At 36.0% G+C, this 20,691-nt stretch overlaps 1 protein-coding gene across 1 annotated transcript in view; it reads right to left on the minus strand.

Annotated features, from left to right (window-relative positions):
* Positions 1-463: 463 nt before the first annotated feature.
* The window catches only part of GRB14 (growth factor receptor bound protein 14), a 56,196-nt gene continuing 35,968 nt past the window's right edge, over positions 464-20,691 (minus strand). Inside the window, exons 4-12 of the mRNA XM_074329175.1 lie at positions 20,235-20,259; positions 16,325-16,435; positions 16,035-16,130; positions 10,395-10,475; positions 4,823-4,939; positions 4,659-4,731; positions 4,428-4,515; positions 2,140-2,233; positions 464-842 (exon numbers count right to left, since the gene is read on the minus strand). Coding sequence (XP_074185276.1) covers positions 696-842; positions 2,140-2,233; positions 4,428-4,515; positions 4,659-4,731; positions 4,823-4,939; positions 10,395-10,475; positions 16,035-16,130; positions 16,325-16,435; positions 20,235-20,259 — 832 coding nt within the window. The 3' untranslated portion in view covers positions 464-695. The remainder of the gene's footprint in view (positions 843-2,139; positions 2,234-4,427; positions 4,516-4,658; positions 4,732-4,822; positions 4,940-10,394; positions 10,476-16,034; positions 16,131-16,324; positions 16,436-20,234; positions 20,260-20,691) is intronic.

Consider the following 20,691-nt stretch of genomic DNA (forward strand, 5'->3'; position numbering starts at 1 on the left):
AGAATTCCAGTCAATCACTGAATGAATTAAAAAAATACAATGAAAACTGTGTCACTAATGGATACAATACCAGTGTAAATATCATAGTATAATTAATCATTCAATAATTTCAAAAAAAATCATCCTGAAAAAAATCAATATACTTCAAAACAATTTTAAGTTGCTACTTAAAAATATGATTTGATTTCAAGGTTATAATAGACTCAAAAATATATCATTCAAAATAGTTTTTAGTTTTAACAGGTTATGGGTAGCTTCTTTTCATTGATAACTCAAGTTTTTTTCATACTTCTTAAGTTATAAAAAAAGTAGTATAATTTAAATTCAGTGCTCAAATAATTCATTCTGAAACCCAACTTTTCCCCCATATTTTGTAGTTGAGAAATCTAATGCTGCTATGGTAAGGACAGAAAGATGTTTAAAATACATACATTTGAAGAAAATCACACAAGAACACAACAAATCATTTTTTTTCTGAGGTTTAATTTTAACTAATGAATTTTAAATGATGAATATTATGTCAATCCAATTCTTTGCTTATTTGTAATGCACAAACTATTTTTTGTAACTTGGAGGTGAAATAGATTCTTTTCACCATGGCAATATTTTCACTCTTATTTATGGTCTTTTTCTGTTTTTTTTTTTTTTCTTGAGGCCTTTTTCTTCAACAGTTTAACAAGTCACTTCTGGTTTGGCTAAAGTGCAATTCTAGCACAATAATGTTTCAACTTGCAAGGAAGAACGCCTTTATTGAGTTGATAAAACTCCACCAGCTGGATCAGATCTGTAAATCTCGTGTGGCCATCGTCCAGGGTATGGAACATTTCACCATCATCTTCCACCTGCAAGAGGAAAAATAACAAGCTGGTAAGAAGGGCAAAATACTCATAAGGACAATCATATTCCATTGCATACTGTGTCTTTATATGACAGGTTTATAAACTAAAGGATAGTGAAAAGAATGTTTTGGCATGTCTGCTTCATTTTTGTCACTTCACTTTGCATTTAAAAGAAGTATCAGATGATCCTAGAATAATCAATATGGCTCTACTTTGTCTACTTCTAATTTTTACAGTGTTCTGTAATTAGAATAGCATGAATAGTTTGAATCAACATACAGTGAGAATTCTACACGATTCAGTGTAATGGTAAACAAAAGGTTTTAATGCTCCCACTTACAGACATTAATTTCCATTTCTAAATGTTGTCTCCCTACCAGGATCACTTAGCATATTAAAAATGAATATTCACAATATTTACATCAGTAAATTGATTCTGAAGCAATCAAACATTATGTTAATGGAATGATAGTTGCCTTTTGGAGGGGGGCAGTGAGATCTTCTGGTATTAACCAATTCATACTTGCCAGGGACATCGCTCACATAATCAATGAAGCAGGGAAGATACTGCATATGGACTTTGGGTAATTCCAAAAACATCCCATTCAAAAGTAAACACTAGCAATTTAGCAATCTCATGTAACACTTTCCTGAAAGTAGACTGATTCTCTATTCCACACTATCTGGTTCTAGTACACAGATCATATGTATACATACATATGTACGTGCAAGTGTACACCACACACACACACACACACACACACACACACAAATCAGCAACAGAAGAAACAAAAATCCAAAACAAGCTGTGCCACCCAGAAGCACAATTACAAAAAAAATTTTAAATGTGCTCAGAATAGTTAAAATGATATACAGTTCTGTAGCACCTGTATATCTATCCACAATGATTGAAAACAAAACTATAAAAAACAAAAACAAAAACAAAAACACATTTTTAGGACAAGAAAGAAGAAAGGGCTTTAAAATAATGGTTTTTAAAGAATTGCTAGTAGAGTTCAGGAAAAAGAATCTTTAGTGGCCTTTTAACAATAGGTGGCATGGGGTCTACACAATATTGCTAAATCATATTTCATGGGAAAAAGAAAATTTAATTTTTACAATTCCTGTATTTCTTATATTAATTCAGACTCACAAAACCATTTCTGCCAAACTTAACTATAGTCAAAGTACAAAGTCCCAAATTATATTTAATAAAAGAACTAAAGAAAACCCAAGTTTCCAAAACCTTATGCATTAAGATCATCTCTAATACATGAATGTGAAATCACAAATTACTTACTGGTATAATTTGAAAGTGCTTTATTTTTTGTGCATGACTCATTGACAGTACGAAAGTTTTGGGGTTACTCTGACTATCCCGTACCAAGAAAACTCTAAAGAAAGAGAAAGAATTGTGATGTGTTTCTACATTTACTCATGGTTTTCACAGAAATACAGCATATAACAAGTCCAAAAAGTATAAAATTAAATATAGCCAAAGTTTTCCTTTACTATGTATTCAATGATGGGATTATCTAGCGTGGCAAACTTGATGGTATAACATTATCTTATAAAACTGTCATCAGTGCTAATTTAATTTTCATAGGATAAACACAGAGCCCATTTGTCAGATTGTTAGCTCACAATAACCAATGTAATATTATGCTGGCATTAATAATTAGTACAGTGTCCTTTTTCACTGGGAAATTGGGTATTCACATATTTAATACAGAGAACAGGTCATTAGCATTTTGTTATTTTAACTTCTGGGTCATGTTAGGCCCTGAAAGAAAATATTATGTAGAAAGGAATCATTTTTTAACTACCTCTTCTACACTGACTAGATCCCCTTTTTTCATTTGTTTCTGGTTCCTACTGGTACATACACAAGAGCAAGTGAGAAATGAATATAGTCTTTAAAAAAAAAAATCAATCCTGAAATAATTTATTAAATGTTTGAGCAAAATGTTTTAAGTAAAAGAAACACCCAAACAACATGTACTTTAACCTTGAAGAATGCAGCAGAAAAGCCTCTGTAATGTCAGGCTAGAGAAACAAGCCATGGCCTCATGGCCTAAGAGAAAAATGCTGCCAGGCGTGTATTCTTACTCACTAGCAATCCAGTGCAAAACCAGCTTTGTATTAATTGTTGGCAAACAGTGCACACAGTCCCCACTGGTGACTCCAATACTAATCTCATTGCGCCTGGGCAAACAGGCAGCCAAATTTGAGACATCACAGATGTTGGATGAGATTATCCATTTCATTTATGCTGTGTGAGATTCCAACATTACATCACAGGGAGATGGAACAAAAGGGAGTTTCACTGGTAAATCAAACTGTAATTCTCTCCTGGCTCCCGAGTAAATCACCACTACCACCTAGTGGACTGCTTGGTATCATCACGTTTCCCCAGAAATACCAAAAAACAATTTTTAATTAAAACATTAAAAAATAAAGATACCGTCATTCTTTATACAAGTATTTCATTCAGTTTACATAAACCGGGCTCAGGAATAAGGGAAATTATAAACCTCCAAAACATTTTAACAATTCTTTGTCGTTTATTTCTTTCCTTGGTCTCATCAGATTGTAATTCTGCTGATCGTTCAAATTTATATCTAAAAAGACTGTGCTCCACGCAGAAAAGCACATTAAAATCTTTTTTCTTATTTAGAGCCTAGAGAAATTCTGACTTGCTATTAATAATATTCCATGTGAAGATGCATTTTTATCCAAATGTCAGTATTAAATCACCTTGAAATCCTGTCCTCATCTTAAACCCTTGAAAATATAAGATTCTGTCACCCCTTGTTTAAATCGATGTTGGTTTCGTTTCTCATCCAAACCTCAATACAACCTCCTTAATGTGTATTGCATTTGGAAAGAGAATTTAGCAGGTATTACAGGAAGTACCTGAAATAATGAGTACTTGGAGAAAAAGAAAATTCTTTCAATTATAAATCGTTCATAATTTATTTTATATTTCTCCTATATCTTCCATGGTACCCTACTAAAAGATAACATGAAAAACAGTCATGAAGTACTCTGTTCATAGGTTTATGTTACTTTAAGCTGTTAAAATTAATAGAAAAGAAAATCGGAATGTGACCAGAAAGAAAAAAATAAGACAAATAGTTAAATATATAACAAACAGCTTTTTACTTAACACACCCTGAATCAAACTTTAAAAAAATATAACACGTAAGATGTCAACACACAAACCATACTTTGAAATCATATTATATTTTCAAGTCAAAATGCTGACACCCAAAGATTAAGTTCATCTTTTTTCCCCATCAATTAATATCTGAGATGCTAATATTGGCACAGAATGGGTAATATTAGTGATCACTGGTTAAGAGCAGAGCTTCCTGTTCAGTTCTCTGTTAATTTATGCACAAATACTAAGCATATATTATGTAACAGGTACTCTACAGATACTGCTAGGATAAACTGGCAACCATCCTTATAGGACAAAGTCACTTCTGTTTTAGTAAGCCAAAGTCAAAACTCTTGGTGTTGTTGAATAAGTAATCACTGACTACAAGAGAAATCAAAATCACTAACACTGAAAATCAAACTTACCCATCTACGAGTCCATGCTGAATAATCAATCTCTGAGCTTCATCTCTAGAAATTTTGTGGTGAAACCATGGTTGGGACCGGTGGATAGCTGAAGAAATGAATGGAGGGATACAAAGCTGTGCATGAAATGACCACAATTTTCATTATACGACTTTCCACCATAACCCCTCAATGAGTACACCGAAATGCATATCTATCCAGCCATCGGTCACAGTGAAGATGCAGACATACCCATGTTGGTGGCAGAGCTCTGTGAAGACGCAGTAGGACTACCGTGATTGCCCAGGCGTAAGCATCCCTTTTTCTGAACGAGGAAGGGTAAAACAAATTTCAACTATCTGGGTGAAACAGATGTAAATAATAAATATTTCTGAGGAACATGAACCTATCTGTACCCTCCAAGCGAGTCCTTCTTCAACTGCAACTGAAAGGGCTTCCGTGGGATTTTCTATAACTCTGCTTTTCTGGCCTGAGAAATCCATTGCTACCAGGGAATTCTCTGATATACTTCTCTGGGAAAAAAAAAAAACACACACACACATTTTTTTACCATGAAAATGTATTTGAAGTTATCTTTCAGTGCTTTACTGGCAATATGTTTCTACACTAGGATGTAGTTCCAAAGGTGGCTAGCAGGAAATTCAAGTTAAAAATAAACACATTCAAGGTAAAATGGGGCTACAAAATATTTTCAATAATAAGTGACATAGTTATTAATTAAGGTCACTAAATTAAGTGTTGAATAGAGGGATTAAAAGCTTTCAAGGTAAGCATGTCTTTATCCTAAAACAACCCTCTTTATATTCTCTGGTAAAACAGGAAAATGCGAATTTAGAATGGAATTCTTAGCACTTTCTATGACTAACAAGATCCATTACTTCTGAACTCAGCTCCCTATTATGATTTGAGATCAATCAATTATCATTTAAATAATAGGTAGTCAAATCTACCTATTATGAAGCAACTATTTATTAAGATTCAAGACACACTAAAGCTATAATAAACTGACTTACATCACTTCTTTCAAAAGAAGTAGTACTCACTTTATAACAGAACTATAATATGTATTTCAAAAGTTTATCACTTCCACTTTCATCTTACTTAGAAAAATCAAATTTTGTGAAGTAATTCAGATAACTTCATATTATTAAACTTTCTATGATTTAGTATATAAATATATATTTCTTAAATTTTATTGGAGTATTGGGGGACAGTGTGTTTCTCTAGGGTCTATGAGCTCCAAGTAGTTGTCCTTCAATTTAGTTGTGGAGGGCGCAGCTCAGCTTCAAGTCCAGTCACCGTTTTCAATCTTTAGTTGCAGGGGGCGCAGCCCACCATCCCATGCGGGAATTGAACCGGCAACCTTGTTGTTGAGAGCACGCGCTCTAACCAACTGAGCCATCCGGCCACCCCTTTAAATATTTCTTTCATTTTGTGAAGATGAACATGGCAAAATGAGAGCTGCAAAACAAGTCAATGACGAAGGAAGAACTGATCTAAAAACAAGATATTTTTAAACAAACAATATTAAATAACTTTTTTTGTTAATTAATTTTGCCAATTACTTTTTGTATACATATTTTCTGAACGTGAGAATAAAATATTGAAAACCTAGATTTTATTTTTACTTTCTGTTTGTTTAGGGCTCTAGCTCTACTTCACAACCATCTTTTGAAAAGTATGCCATCCCAAGTCATCCATCTTAAAAAAAAAAAAAGAAAATTGTCAAAATATCCAGTCAAGAGTGTCACTCAGTTTTTAAGAATTAAAACTCTCCAAAAGAAAAATTATTCAAAAACAGCATGGACAATGTTTAACAGTTATTCTCCACTCGTTGACAGAGGAGCAAAACAAAAACAAGGGATCTAATGGAAAAGGAGGAGCCAATGTGCACCTGGAGACTCGTGGCTTAAGACCATTTTGTATCTCTCCACATGGACTCAGCCATAGTCTGCTTGGTCTAACAAACTATAATCACACGTGTTCTTGAAATAAAATGTCCACACACAAAAACTGGGGGGTAGGGAGGATTCATTTATCACTGCATCACACATGGCACTTTATTAGCATGTTATTTCCTCTTCAAACCATGCTGTAGTAGCCCACCATCTTATTTCGGTTCATCTTTATTTCTAGAGATCCAGCGTGCAATCTTTCATTTGTTACAGGAGCCTTTATAACTGACAGCTGCTCTTTCCAGACAGATGCTGTCTCTGTAATCTCTATTTGCTGTCACACCTTACTTTGCCCTTCTCACCCCGTGATCTTCTGTGCCGGGCTGTGGACCAGTCGGATATACTTTTGCTTTGCCAACATTAATGAAAAGCCTCTACCTGCCCAAACCGCAGAGTAACTAATCTCAATCACAATGATAGCTTTATCCTTATAATATCTCTACTTCACATGCCAAGATGGGTTCTGTAATCTCAAGGTCCTGATAACATAAAAATACTGTTAGGAAAGAATAATAAATATAACCAGTTGTTCTTATTCTTTTTGTTTTCCTACAATATGACAGGCTGAATGTAAAACAAGATCCATATTCCACAATTACTTGACATAAGTAGGGAGTCTACAATACAAATGAGTATTTTCATTTGCTATATTAACTACACTAGAGGAAAACACGGGAATATAGCAAATATTTTCTACTGAATGGCAGGTGGTGGATGAAAAATTAATAGTTTACCTTTGGTGGACAAAGAAATGGAAGTGAAGAAAAAATCAGACTTGAACTCAAAAGGTCATTTTTCAGCTCAGTTTCTTTCACATAGAAAAGCAATGTTGATAACATTCAGAATCAGTGTATTTTTCAAATATTTGTCCCTTTTTCTAGCTCTTTCTTCTGGTGGAATAAACAGGGCAAGCCCTAAAAAAAGGTCCATAATTTTAAGGGCATGCCTCTTTTTTTAAGAAAGAAAAGGCCGGGGTACACCCTGGATTATCAAGGTCACACTGAGATCAGACACAGTCACTCTTAATGGACATAAATGGTTTTCAGGAAGTTAGCTGGTGGCAACTAGTAGCCATACACTGTCACCCCATTTAAACATCTAGATAAACCTGCAGTGCAGTCCTTAGCAAGAGGACACAGAATTTCCTCAGATATTGTTTTCATCTGCTTTATATAGGGCCACAGGACATCAGAGATGTAATTGATTCTAGAGATTAGGCAACTGTCTCCCATAGTTTACACTGCAGGACACCAGTGACTCAACCAAGGTCACACAGACAGCTTATGGTAAAGGCAGTAACAGATAGAATTTATCTAGGGTTCTGTCATGTACCATAATAATGCGGGGGTACAGGGAAGAAACTGCAGTTTGGAACATCTCACTCAGGGTCAAACGCGAGGAAGAATCTCAGCCATAAAAAAGAATGAAATCTTACCATTTGTGACAACATGGATGAACCTAGAGGGTATAATGCTAAGTGAAATAAGTCTGAAAAAGACAAATACTGTATCATTTCACTTATATGTGGAATCTTAAAAACTAAACCAATGAACAAACAAAACAAACAGACTCATAGATACAGAGAACAAACTGATTAGTTGCCAGAGGGTTGGGTGGTAAGGGGATGGGCAAAAAAGGTGCAGGGGAATAAGAGGTACAAAACTGTACTTACAACATAAGTAAGTCATGGGGATGTAATGTACAGCATAGGGATTACAATCAATATTGTAATAACTTTGTACAGTGACAGATGGTTACCAGACTTCTCATGGTAATTACATTGTAAGGTATATAAAAGCACTATGTTGTACACCTGGAACTAATATAATATTGTATGTCAACTATACTTTAATTAAAAAGAGCTTTATATTCCAGCATTTTTTAAAAAGTAAGAAAGAATAAGAACTGTGTAGACTTCTTTTTCCCATCCCCTCACTCCAGCCACAACCATATTAACAGATGCTCCTTTAAATGAATCCTTTGTTAGCCCTGAAAAGGACCAACTATATTTGGCTTCCTGAAATATCTGCTCATGATTCTCATTTCAAAGGCTGATATGGGCGCCTATTATATACTATAGATAGCTATGATGTTCATTATGGTATGAGAATTTTTTTCTTATTTCACTTCTCAAAATGTATCCCTGGATGAGATGATAACATTGTTCCTTTAAAAACATAACTAAAATACACTAAATTTTCCATGTTGCTCACTGAAAACAGTGCCAGGATGAAAACCAGCAGAGGCAGGTGAAGGGAACTGGTATCCATTACACAGGACACCGATTCTTCCATGATAATCTAGAAAAGTTGGATTCTGTATAGACACCGAACTAAATGCAAATACCTCCCCAAACTTCTTAGTTTCTTTCATGTAAATGGAGAAGAGTGGAACTAAAATTATCAAATGCTATTTTCTCTGATCGTGAAAACTGCCATATGGGACACATAGGTCCTCACCACACAGGCATCTAAAGCCCTTCTCCTTCAACCCAACCAGATTCACTCAAAGAACATCTTTTCCTATACACGGTGTTGAAAAGCTACACTAACCAAATGGTCATATGCATAGTGATCAACAGTAGTATCACTGTCATTGGAAAGAGGCGAGAATAATACCATACCTGTATGCTAATGACAGTGATGAAAGTAAAAAGTACTTTGTTTTTGACAATTTTTCCTATTATTAAGAGAACACTAAGCAATAATCGCCTCCAAATGCGTGGCTGCTATTTACATGCTCAGCCTAATAACTTTAGACTCTAAAAGAAATTTAGAATGACTTAGCAAAGGATTAAGATAATAACATTCATTATTCTTTATATACATATGGATTGAAAGATAAGGATAAGCTGACAAATTATAAAAATACTCACCTTAAAGTGATTGATTTTATAAAAATTCATTACATTGCTGTTTCTTATTTTAGGGCTTAAACGTAATGATACAAAGATGAAAAATTACTCTTCCATAACTTATATTTAAAGCAACATAAGTATAAAATTGGAGTTCTTTTTCCATATTAGTCTATCAGGCTTCATAATCAACTTTATTTCATGCCTCATTCCTAGGACTGAGCATTTCATCTGCTACATTACATGGGGGGAAATGCACCTTCCTTGGTCCCATACACGAAGAGCATATATTTAACCTAAGTGGAAAGGCAGCACCTTAGCTGATTTGCAACACAGGCACATACATCTGAATTCCCAATATACTCAATATTAAGAACACAACCAAAAATGGCAGAACATAAACTTTAAGTTAAGAAATAAATGTCTTGTGTTAATGCACAGAAAATTAAAATTAGGTCCTAAAGAAGGAAAAAGATGTGTGTGTGTCTGCAAATAAATATCCAGGTTGCATTTAGGATACATCTGAGAAGCTGGGCTGGACTGTAATGTAATGCACAACCTATACTTCAGCTGGAAGTTTTGGGATTTCCTGGAGAGCAGTTTGCTTTTCAAGGACCTGGAACTTTCAAAATTTTATTGTTAGAAAGCCCAAATGCAAAAGAGCTCGCACGCGTATAGTCTAGCTTTTAAAATTCCAAACCACTGGCATCTTTATATTAGGCTGTGACAATCCCAGAATTAATATTAAATTAAATAAATAAGCCCGTAATCAAAATCAATAATGAAGAAAGCAGCTACAATCCCACAGAAAATATTCTATAAATTATATTACTAAGATCTAATCTTCAAATGTTGTAATGAGACAGACTGGCTCACGTAATTCTTTCAAATGTTTAAAAAATATCTTTAACATAACTATTTTAACTGAATACTTCATGTACACTCTACTGCTGTGATTTTATCACATAGACTGCAATCATATACAATCCAAGAACAAATAATTCAATATAACATTATGGTAGGATGGTGACAAAGAGTTATTTTACTTAACCAAAAGAATATAAATGCATTATAATATTCATTTATAACGTAATGCAATTGCAAATTAATATAATGGAAATATAAAATAGAATATAGGTTGAAAAATTCAATCCATACCATAGGTGATATACTCTGAGAACTGCAGCCACTTCTACCTTGATATGGATGCATGTAATTCTGGTACAGCTGCATGCCATACTGCAGAATAAATAAAAACACATTCCTATCACTTTTACTACACAGATAATTTATGAAAATCAACTCATTAATTATACATCATCAATGTAAAAAATAAAAATTATAAGCATTCCTTAAAACAAGCAACCAAAATTGTGAAAGTAAACTTTAGTGACTTAAAATGAAACATTTAAAAAGACAGTGTTTTTCACTTGGACCCACACTTCAGGTCTAGCTCACCAGTATAAAGATCTGGAACTGACATTTCTATTCGTTATTCTTTGCACCAATAGCACCAAAACCATTTGGAGTGGTATATCACCTAGCAACCAGATAGCTCACTTGGGAAGGTGCCAGGCTTAATGGTACCAGGACTCTGCAAACCTTATACACATCCTAAGCAAAACCAGGTAAAATTCACTAAAACTCTACAATGACTGATTGATGACTTACATTGTATTTTTGGTAAATCCATAAACTTGGCTCTATGTTAAAGATTCTGGTAACAATACTCTTCCAGCACTGCTTAATGCTTGGCTTTAAATTCAGGGAAACCAAACTAGTGGGGAATTAGGATGATTTCAGACAATGGGTCACCAAATGCAACGTAACTGACAGTCAGAAGAACTGTGGCGCCTGCACTTTCAGGAGGTAGCATCATTAGACTTGGGCTGCCAGGCTGCAACTGGAAAATGGGTTTCGATTATAGTAATACTGGATTATCAGTTTGAGAAACATTAACAATGCCAACTGCCATGACCAAACTTATCTTGTAGGGGTCTCCATCTGAAACTGGAAGATAACCCACTTAGATTGAAGTCACTTTGTTAGGAAAGGGAAGGGGAGGGGAAGGGAGGGGCGGCGGGGGAGGGGAAGGGAAGGGAAGGGAAGGGAAGGGAAGGGAAGGGAAGGGAAGGGAAGGGAAGGGAAGGAAAAAGAGGAGGGGGCAAGGGAGGGAAGGGAGGGAAGGAGAGGAGAGGAGAGGAGAGGAGAGGAGAGGAGAGGAGAGGAGAGGAGAGGAGAGGAGAGGAGAGGAGAGGAGAGGAGATCAATGGGACAGACAGGCTTTTTTTTGGGGGGGGCAGGGGGATACTTTACAATTCTCTCCATTTCATGGAGCCATAATGAACTTAAAAGTAGGTCCTATATAAAAGAAATTGGAGAGACACCACAGAATTCAATCTTACCCTTCAGATGAATACCATTTGAACATTCCAACAGAACTGTTTCTCTACTAAAGACCATTTCCTTAAAAGCAATTCCAGCAAAGTGGATGTATTTGGTAAGAAAAAGGCAGAAAATCAGAGGTGGGGGGACAAGGACAGTCACTGTTTTCAAGATTTTGCTTTTAACATGAATATAAACCCACACTCATTTAAAATTCTCTATGTTGACTTCTTTATCCAATTATTTCTCAACTTCTAAAAATTATTTTTTAATTTAAGGTTTGATTGGCATTAATGAGACCTAATAAAATTTATTTTAAATGAACTCTAAGCCTACAATAATTCTGAAAACAAGACAGATGAGCTTAATTCCTAGTCAAGCTAATTTTGGAGAATATACAATAACCTCCAACACTTTCACAAAGAACATGCTGCTTGGCCACCTTTTATAGATCTGCAGTGAAAAGCCTGCTACCAACTAATAAGACTTTTCTTCAAAGATATATTGTCCCTGGTATCTGTGGTGCTAGGTAGTTGCTTCTGTGCTGTTGGAGGTCTTTGGTAGGCATTTAACTCTGGCCGAGGGGTAGGGCATGGGTCACCTTAACATTTCCCTGCCCCTATGGAGGGGCCGATTAAGGGACCAAAATATGTTAGAGTGAAGCTAGCAGAGTTCTAAGGGAAGGAAAGGGAACACCATACATGAGCAAATCGCTTTTCTAAGTCTCAGATTTCTATGATTCTATATGTAACTGGAATTTCTACAAAGAGAACAGAACTATCTCCATCTGATGTTACATGAAGAGTTTTTATGTGTTTATGAAATAAAAGGGAAACAAGAGGCCAAATTCTTGGGAAGGCTATCTCTAACAAGTAGTATATAATAAAAATGAGGGACAGTTCTGTTCCAGCCAACATAACGTAGACTAATTCTTCCCTGCTCCTCCCTGCTAAGTACAGCAGGTCCTCGAATAATGTCATTTTGTTATAATGTTGATGAAAAAAAAATAAAAAATTGATTCCTGGCCAGGCCCACTCTCTATGTAGAGTTGCATGTTCTCCCCATGTCCGCGTGGGTTTTCTCTGGATACTCCTGTTTCCTCCCACATCCCGAAGACGTGCACATGAGGTGAATGTTAAGTGAGGGCTTACTGTGCAATGATACACTCTGGAAACAACATAACAGACAACCAAAGGAGACAATCGCAAGTTACCTCCAACACCCAGCTGAGCTCACCAGCCAGGAGCATCCCACAGGTGCCCCACGGACAACAAGCTGCCAGAGGAAACCAATTCACTCCCCTATTAGAGTGCCTCCAATGTGTCCAGGCTGGCAAGTCCACAATTCCTCTATCTGGATATTTTAAAGTGTAAAACAGATCATATCTCTTTCCTGTTTGAAACCCTTCAGTGGTTTCTCACTGGCTCAGGATAAAGGTCCTCACTGATGCTTGCCTCCCTCTCAGGCTTCATCTGGAAAAGGCTTTGTTATAACTGAAACAAAGAGGGAATGCCAATATGATAGCAGAATAATGGCCCCCACAGATTCCACATTATAATCCCTGGAACCTATGATTTAGGCTATGTGGCAAAGGAGCATTAGGTTATACCGTGTTTCCCTGAAAATAAGACCTACCCCCAAAACAAGCCCCAGTTAAGATCTCAGCCAGACGGACGCATTTAGTACGTTATGACGATGCTCCAGAAGATGACATGATTGTATTTGAATAAATGCAGATTATTGGACAGGAAAAAAATAAGACACCCCCTGGAAATAAGCCCTAATGGAGCAAAAATTAATATAAGACCCGGTCTTATTTTCAGGGAAACATGGTACATGGAATTACGAGTGCTAATCAGATGACCTTGAAATAAGGTGATTATCCTGGATTATCTAGGTGGTTCCAATGTAATCACAAGGGGTCCTAATAAGTGGAAGGGGGAGCCAAAAGAGAGAGAACAGAGATACGGCAATATGAAAAGGACTCAGCCGACACTGCTGGCTTTGACAATGAAGGAAGGGGCCATTAGCCAAGGAATCTGGGCAGTCTCTAAGGTTGGAAAGGGAAAAGAAAAGGATTTTCCCTAGATCCTCAAAAAGAGAACGCAGCTTTGATGACACTGTTTTTAGGCCAATTAAGACCCATTTCAGCCTTCTAAATGACAGAGGTACAAGATAACAAATTTGTCTTGTTTTAAGCCACTACTGTGGTAGTAAATGTGTTACAGCAGCTGTAGAAAATTAGTATAACATAGCATCTCTAAACTGGGCATTTATGACTTGAAAGTGGCTTTCAGAAGAGTCAGATGAGAGAAAAAAGTAAGAAGAGGACAATCTTACAGAAACTAATCATTCTGTATATGGAAGGACCAAAGAAAGCTTTTGGTATATTTCATCAATTCTTAGACACATTTCTTTTCCGATTTTAACATCTATAAATTTGTCTTTTAATCTATTGCATCTTATATTCACTGAGGTCCAAGTGACTTGTCATTGCCTGAAGTTAGTGGGATAAAGAAATCATTAGCATCAAACCTTGCAAAAGAGCTGTTAGTACTTAGAAAGAAAACCCCACAGACCACGGCAGGCATTTCTCTGAGAGGTTCAGCCTCTCCAAAATTCTTGATGGCACAGAGCTGGAAGTTCTGTCAAAAATATAGCTATCATTGATCTGAGATGAAAATGATTCAGAAAAGTCAGACTTATAATATGAAGAAGTTTTAAAGATATCTCAACTAATTTATTTCACATATATATTTTCATGTGTGTGTGTGTTTGTATGTGTGTGTACAAAATTGATAGATGATGAAAATCCAGGTCAATAGGTCTAAATAAATCTAAAATAACCATTTAAATGAAAATAAAAAGTGTCAGTATTATGAAAGCATCATATCATAATTTTATTGGCATAATTCTTTTCTTTCTAATTAGACACAAAAAAATAATGGAGTATCCTAGTAAAATCAGTGGTGTGTTGGAGTCACTGAAAGACTGATTAAAGGAGTGGTCTTACCACCTGCTTCTGTGTTGGGTGTCTGATTTGAGCCCAAGTTTGAAGAGAGGAAGACTTAGCTAACAAGGTTGGAAAGCATCTTGTCTACCAGCCTAGCCTGATTTTCAGAGTTCTGATGGAAGGGGAGAGAAAACTGAAGACCTCAAAGTATTATCTCTACTGTATTCCTAATAATCAAAAGATAGAAACAACCCAAATATCCATCAACAATAAATAAATAGTTTATTTAACATACATATACATACACTGGAATATAATTTAGCCATAAAAGGAATAATATACTACTAATACATGCTAGACTGAGGATGAACCACAAGACATTACGCAAAGTAAAAGAAGCTGGACACAAAAGGTCATCTATTATATGACTGCATTTCTATGAAATGTCCAAATAGGTAAATTCATAGGGATTATGAAAATTAGTGGTTGCCTGGGGCTGGGAGTAACTGTTTAATGGGTACGGTTTCCTTTTGAAATGAAGAAAACGTTTTGGAGCTAGAGGTGGTGGTTGTGCAACATTCTGAATGCACGACAGGCCACTGAAGTGTTCACAGTAAAAATAACTAATTTGGTTCATTTTATGCCATGTATATTTCACCTTAATTTAAAAGAAAATTAATAGAAATTAAAACTTTGTTCCAAACCTGTATGACAACTAATGTGATTCTGATTATTCTGTCCTTCTTCAAAAGGGAATGACTGATAATTCTCATAATTATAAATGTAAAGTTGTGTTAAATTTGCTAGCATCCAAGTTTCAAAAATAAATATGATTTCTACACATTCTGGAAGAAAATAGTTTTGTGTCTCTCTTCCCTATCTATCTTTATAACATTCTACTCCCATCAAAATGCTTGCCAAGAAATTACATTTATGAAAGCTACAATTTCTACTTAGCACAAAGGTAGATGTTTTAATAACATATCTATAGCAAACTTTATATAATAATTTGAGTTAAACTGGAAAGCAATTTATACAACGCATCGATGAAACATAAAACAACTGTGCTAAACATATCCAGGTGGGCACATCTTAAAATGTACTTTGTATTGGATTGATGGCGATGTTTTTAAAATGTAGACTAAGTTGTGTACAGAAGTTTCAGTGATACTGGATATGTATTAATAGTCTTACAAAAAATAAATATCAGGACATTTCTAAAAATGGAATACTTATTCCACACACAAAAGATGAATGCTATTAGGTTATTCCAATCAGCTCCACAAATGTTTATCTTTTAGATAAAATAAAATATACACACTGGGTGGCAGTTAATTTTCCTCTTTCTCACATACCCACACAGATTCATAGTGAGTCTCCGCATTTTAAAATACAGCTATTTTCAAACCTTGATGGTACTCCCAGCGTTTAATCAAAATGCACAACTACAGCAGGATTACCTTAAGCAATCTAATGGCGGTCACCCAGCACGTCCTACTGTGCTCTTCTTCTGCACAGAGCATTTTCAGGTCTCGGGGCCCTCGCGCTTTGTTAGGCTAGAAGGCCACAGCACATTGTTTATCGTTAATGCATATCTTGAAGGTAACACCTGTTGAAATAAAAGCCACTAAAATTCTCCCATATATGTAAGAGAAAGCTGTCTCTTTTTAAAAGAAATTTAAAAAAAACTCAAGCTTACCTAAAAGGCTGAGGCTTGCTTTATTCATCTATCAAAATATTAAGCCTGTACCTTAAAGCAGAATCCACAGTTAGTTGGTGCTCCATGTTTTTTTTTGCCTGCCAATGACACATAAATATCACTACTGCCAAATTCGCTGAAAAACTGCAAATGCCGTGGTTCCTTAAAAAGAAAATATATGCAAGTGTTGACATTGGTACATATTTTGCACTATCTCTTTTGTATTTCTATTATATTACATAATTTATACCTCGGCAAAAATTATTGCAAATAATGTCACAGAAACAAAAGGAGAAGAAAAACTAAGTCACTATATCCTTAAATAACCAGGAGCTTGATGCAACATTATTTGAGAAGTGGCAACTTGTTTATAATTTAACTTCCAACAAAAAACAATACACCTTCCCATTCCAAAATCATTCCCTTTAACCACCATTTCAAGGATTCTGAGGGAGAGAAGACAGAAAGAATGGTTTTTTAAAATGTTTTCCTTGTCTGGGCTTCAAATAATGGTAGTTCAATAAAGGGAGGAAGGTGGATTAAACTTCTGCAGCAGTTAGAGAAACAGAAGGAGAAACAGTGGATGATTCCTGCTTCGTTCAGAAACGACCATCCCTCAAGTCTGTGTACTGCCCAACACTCCACAGCAAGCAATGAGAGAGGCCGCATGACTATCTTCTTTACAAAAAGAAGGAAGCCTGCACCGATGAATTCAGGGAAATTACCTGGCAGTGAGATATGTCTGATTTTCAAGGCAAAGTGGAGTCATGAACAGCTATTTCTTCTCTGGAAAATCCATGAGATTTAGAACTGGTCATGGGAAATCAATGGGTCATATTATTCTGTGATAGGTTAATAACTTGGAGAAGGGCTTAATTCCGGGGTTGAAGGTATAATCAAAACTGACCAAAATACATTTGTTCTTTAAAACGTTGCTACCAGTAGTGTGGTTCCCAACTGGCATCACCCAGAAGCTTTTTAGAAATGCAAATTTTCAGGGCCTACTCCAGACCTACTGAATCAAAAGCTGCATTTTCCGAAGCTCTCAAGTGATTTATGTGCATTGAAATTTGAGAAGCAGTACTCTAAAAGGAAGGAAGGAAGGAAGGAAGGAAGGAAGGAAGGAAGGAAGGAAGGAAGGAAGGAAGGAAGGAAGGGAGAAAGACAGAAAAAGAACATTCAGCAATTTCAGCAACTGATTCAAATTCAAATCCAAAGAAATTTCAGTCATTTACCAGTAGGGTATTTGGCCCCTGAAGATAGGCAGAGAGAGAATTTCTATGTATGTCACTGTTTCTCCGTGTGTCCCTGTTCTTCAGCATCTCAATCTAATGAATGACTATAGCTCCCAACTCCATGGGAGAATACGACAGAAAAGAAAATTGCTAAGAGACCCAGTCTAGGGCCCACAGAACAAGGGAGGAGACAGGAAAAAGGTACTCTTCTTGGCATGGCCTTTAAAGTTTATTCCTAGAGAGAAAGTGATTTGCTAGAAAACATGTCTGATTTCTGTGAAGATGGAATAAAACCATCCCTGTCTTCTAGTCCTGTAGAAGTGAATGTAGATGAGTCATTTGAATGTCAGAAAAAGGCAGCTCGAGAAACACTGGAAGGCCACAGAGGCATGTAAGTTTCCTCTCTTGATTGATTTTTGTTCCATTACTGCAGACATACCAAGGCTTACGACACTGTAAGACTACAAGGCTGAGATGGCAAACCTTAGCATGCCCATGTGTACATGGGGGGGGGGGGGAGGAGGAGGGCAGGTACTAAGAGGTTTCTCTGTAAGTACAAGCCACAGTCCCATCTCCAAGGCTTATAGCACTGGTTATCTAATTCCCATGCAGCCTACATCTTTAGAAAGTAAAATAAATTGAGAACCTTCTCACAGAAAAAGGACAGGAAATGGTCTCCTTGGTAGAAATGTCAATATTAGACATCAGGTAACCTATATAATTTGTATCAGTCATAATTTTTAAGGCTATCTACTACCTCCAAGTTCTTTTAAAATCATTTTCATGTATAAACTATGGAATATGAGCTCATTAGGCACAGGCTAAAGAAAAGAATATTGTATGCTAATGCACACAGCAAAGTAAGACCCTGTGTCGAAAAGAGCAAGGTCTGGGACTGAAAAATAGAGATCTGATGCTTAGAATTTTGTAGCCAAGGGGAAGACCATCGCATGGATAAAAGCATGGATCTAGTAGAAGAAGAAGAGCTGTGTTGTATAATGGGTAAGGAGGGAAAGGAAGTGAAGGGGGAAGTAAAAATAGAAAGGGCAGTTGATTTCAATGAGAAAACTGTTGATGAAGTAAGAATTTAGGAATTAAAGAGACATTATCATATATTCAAGCGAAGAATTACTGAAAAAACTGTGAGATAAGCCTGATTACTGAATGTAGAAACTATTTCTCTCTGACTTTAAAAGGAAAATGATCCCGAACACGTTTGTTCAAAAACAACTTCATACATAATTTCATACATTAGGAACATTGGGAAAAGAGCACGCTCATTAAAGTCATCAAGAAAAAGTCTAAAACCTTAGTTACAAAAATGGATAATTATTTATACTACCGTTATTTATGATACTAAATTTGAAAAATGAATGTTCATGAAAAATTAGTTAAATGCATCCATATGATAAAACACTAGCTGTCAAACAATATACACTTAAAAATAAAAGATGTCTGTAAAGCATGGGTTACTAAATTAGTAAAGCCCCATTCCATCACTTACAAATCAAGAAAACACACACATATATATGCACATATGGGTGCACAAACAGCAAGAAAGGAAAACTGTATGAGGGAAAGGAGGAAACTATGCAAGAACCCTTGAGAAACATATGGAAAAGAGTCAACTATTACTCCTTTGTGGCTTCTGTTAGGTCCTGTTAGGACCACGACCCAAATACCTGGTCCCCATCATCAACTATGTTCTGAGCATTTCTATTTGGATGCTTCACCTAGACACCATACCCGTATATCTAGAACTAAGATCACTAGTATCTTATTTCCAAAATAATGGCCTTCTAGCAAACCTCCTGTTCCTGTTTATTAAATCATTTTCTGTTTCTTCATTTCTTTCTCTAAAACATTTTTAAATGCTTCCTCCTCTTTCATATCACTCAGGCAACCAAATCTGGGCATTTGCCATTTAATCTGGCATCTATCACATTCTTCTCCCTTCACTGCTCATCCCATGTTAGAGTCCATCACCTCCATCCTGGATTACTGCAATTATCTAATTATCATCTGTGCTTCTCATTTCTCTATTTCTCTCTCTCTCTCTCTCTCTCTCTCTCTGTCTCTCCCCCACCACCCTCCTTCCTCTCTGCCTCCCTTGCTCCCTTCTCCTCACTCTCTCTACTTGATTTTTTAAGCTCACTATGGCCATACTAATCTTACACTCTCTTGCTCAAAATTTTTCACTTGCTTCCTATATTGAGTTGAATGATAGCCCCCCAAAAGATGTGTTCACGTCCCAACCCCCAAAAACTGTGATTATGACATGATTTGGAAAATGGGTCTTTGTAGATATAATTAAGTTAACTTAATATAAAGATGAGATCATTTACGATTATGTGGCTGGGACCTAAATCCAATGACAATTGTTACACGTGGTACAGAGAGAAAAAGGAGCAAGTCATGTGAAGATACAAGTAGAGATTGGAGTTAGGCAGCCACAGCAAAGGGGCACCTGGAGACATGAATAGCCAAGACAGCTAATCCTACTGAATATTTAAAGGATCAAATAATGAGAATGAGAAATAAATAACAGATGAACATCTCCAGCATAAATGAAAAGCAAGAATTTGAAGATGTAATGCATCTGTTGAAAAACAAGCCAGTTTTATCAGAATATATTTGAATGTACCTACAGATGTGGCAGGGAAATTACTGAACACCAACGATTATAACAATATTTGGAAAACAGCCAGAGAAAAATGACAAATTACCCGTAAAGAATCAACAGAGTTGTCACTGCCAACAGATGCATGAAAAGAGAATTAAAATAACCTCATGAAAATTCTCAAAAGTAGTTTTACTTGAAAGAAATCAATGCATTACATAAAACATCAACACTTACAAAACACACACCATATGGCAGAGGCTACATCAACTAGACTACACAGATACAGAGTGAATAGTGCTGAGCACTGTGGGAATTACAGGTCTGAGTGGTTATGTATGTGTGCATGGACAGCTGCACGTTTGCCTACGTAACTGTATACGTAGGTATGCATACACAAGCCATTAACGTTTGGAATAGTTTGTTACACAGTAATAATTAACTGAGACAAGTGTTGGTCAGGAAAACGAGAATGAAAAGGAATGGCTCTAGCTGAGTGGCTGTGCTAAGCATCCTTAATAAGACAGTAGAAATGCATTAGCATCTCATTAAAAGAGGAAACG

The sequence above is a fragment of the Rhinolophus sinicus genome, linkage group LG01 (genome assembly GCF_036562045.2).
Source record: "Rhinolophus sinicus isolate RSC01 linkage group LG01, ASM3656204v1, whole genome shotgun sequence".
Taxonomy (NCBI): domain Eukaryota; kingdom Metazoa; phylum Chordata; class Mammalia; order Chiroptera; family Rhinolophidae; genus Rhinolophus; species Rhinolophus sinicus.